This window comes from Emiliania huxleyi (genome assembly GCF_000372725.1).
Source record: "Emiliania huxleyi CCMP1516 unplaced genomic scaffold EMIHUscaffold_3398, whole genome shotgun sequence".
In the NCBI taxonomy this organism is placed as follows: domain Eukaryota; phylum Haptophyta; order Isochrysidales; family Noelaerhabdaceae; genus Emiliania; species Emiliania huxleyi.
The window spans coordinates 1-1,984 of NW_005199445.1; the positions used below are offsets into that span (position 1 = coordinate 1).

At 61.9% G+C, this 1,984-nt stretch overlaps 1 protein-coding gene across 1 annotated transcript; it reads left to right on the forward strand.

Annotated features, from left to right (window-relative positions):
* Positions 1-19: 19 nt before the first annotated feature.
* EMIHUDRAFT_255386 (hypothetical protein) lies at positions 20-1,185 on the forward strand (the record flags this gene model as incomplete). The annotated part of the gene is made up of 3 exons (XM_005773450.1): positions 20-57; positions 364-418; positions 901-1,185. 3 exons carry the CDS (start codon positions 20-22, stop codon positions 1,183-1,185), a joined length of 378 nt encoding a protein of 125 aa, XP_005773507.1.
* Positions 1,186-1,984: the final 799 nt, after the last annotated feature.

The window sequence follows — 1,984 nt, forward strand, 5'->3', positions numbered from 1 at the left end:
GACCTCGAGCTCGCCGACGATGGTCGCCGCATCGTTCGTCACAAAGAGCTTCTCCAGGTGGTTGATGACCATCTTGTTCATTCCATTGGGGCCGAGAGAGGTCCGGACGCATGAGGAGAGCTGCTTCGCAGCCTCGATGTTCTTAAAGGTGGCCTCCTCCAGCCCGCTCAGGTGCTTGGTGCCCTCCTTGAGCATGCCCTGCACGCCGAAGGAGCCTCCTGTCAATGAGCGCGCCATTTTGCTTGCCGTGCAACGCCGGCGTTGGTTGTTGCCGCGTTGCTGGCTGCTCGAGGCCAACGGCGCGCCACGGAATTCTTTTGCTTGGACTGCCGTGATCTGTGATCTGTAAGGGTCCGCCCGCAGGCGCATTTTGTATACCGAGGCGGTGCCCAGTGCCGAGCGCAGGCAGAGCCCACAGGTCGGACCTTAAGACAGCATTGTAGATCCCTGGGCGAGGGTGGTGGCGTGCCGTGGTAATTGCCAATCAGCGCCAGTTCGCGCCTTGTCGTGCCAGTGTGCCTGCGAGAATTGGCCAGAGACTGCGAAGAGAGATAGGAAGAGACAGACGCCCAAGGGTGGGTGGGCGACGGCTAGCACCACACTCCTCTCCTTAAAATCCCTGTGTGGTGGCGGCGTGCCGTCCTCCCATCCGCAGCCCTCCCTTGCTTGCTTGCTCGTTGCCGCGTTGCTGGCTGCTCGAGCCCCAACCCTACTCTGTGAATTCGCGGAGCGAAGAAAATTTTATACGGAATACGTCGCTTTTGGGAAAGCTTTTGTAATACTCGAGTACGGTGGAAAAAAGTCTATACGTGTTCCACTCTTCCCGCAATCACGACCGCGCGACAGTTGCGCAAGCATGACAGGCCCTCAAGCGCGGCTGCTTGGTACTTGCGGGTGCAGGCCGCCGTGATTGTGGACCGCCAGTCGAAGACGCTGCTGACCGACGAGACCTTGCAGCGGCTGCGGGCGCTGCGGCAGCGGCAGTGGCAGAAGGCGGCGGCAGACTTCAACAAGCGCCAGGACGCAGCAAGTGCGCGAGCCGACGCATCAATCGCAGCATGGCTCGCGGCTCACAAGGAGCGCGTCGCGCTCGGCATGACGACCGACGGTGGGACCACCACCGACCACTGCGACACCGAAGGTATGACCGAGGAGGTTGCGGCCGAGAACGCACCACCGCCGTGAACGGAAACGGCTACGTTTGGGCCGAGAGCTACGGCGGCCGCCCCGGCTGGGTTCTCTGCATGGAGTAGGGCCAGGAGCCGCCGGCGTCAGGCGTGCGAGGCCCGGCTCTTGCGCACAGAAGCGAGCGGAGCGAGCCGAAGAGAAAAAAAATTGAGGTACTTGCATGTAGAGCTCTAGGGAGGGGTGCAAGAAATGTGAAACATGCGGATTCGCGAAACGCCTACTTTTTTCGCGAGCCACAGGCGCTCGCCCTGTGAGCCACAGCGCCTCCGGACAGCGTGCCGAGCGCCTGCTACAGGCCTGCCTGCAGCCCAGCCGCACTCGCTGCGGCGGCAGCTAGTCGGTTCGGCCTGGACTCGCGCGCGCCGAGATGGGAACCCAACACACGGCGCGTCGACCCGCCTACGCTTTTGCAACAAAGTCTGCTTGGCTTGTGCAGGTGATGCCCAGAGCAGCAGAGACGACGCCGGCAGCCTCGGCTCGACCTCGAAGGCGGATCTCGTGGCCAAAAACCTGTGCTCTATTCGTCGGTGGTTCACAGTAGACGTCTGTGTAGGGAAGCTCTCGCGTCGACTACGGCCGCCGAAGACTGTCTATGAGGGCACACCCGAGGAGGCGCCGATTTCAAGCACCGTGCGGCGGTGTCCAGGTCACAGGCATCGGCTGTGACACTGGAGAGTCGAGCAGCGGCACTGAACTTCCCTACAGGTCATTCCAGCGACCCACGGAGTACGGTCTCAGTGCGCAATCACTCTACTAGATCCCATCCTTGCCGGGCCTCTGCGAATGTAGGTACCGA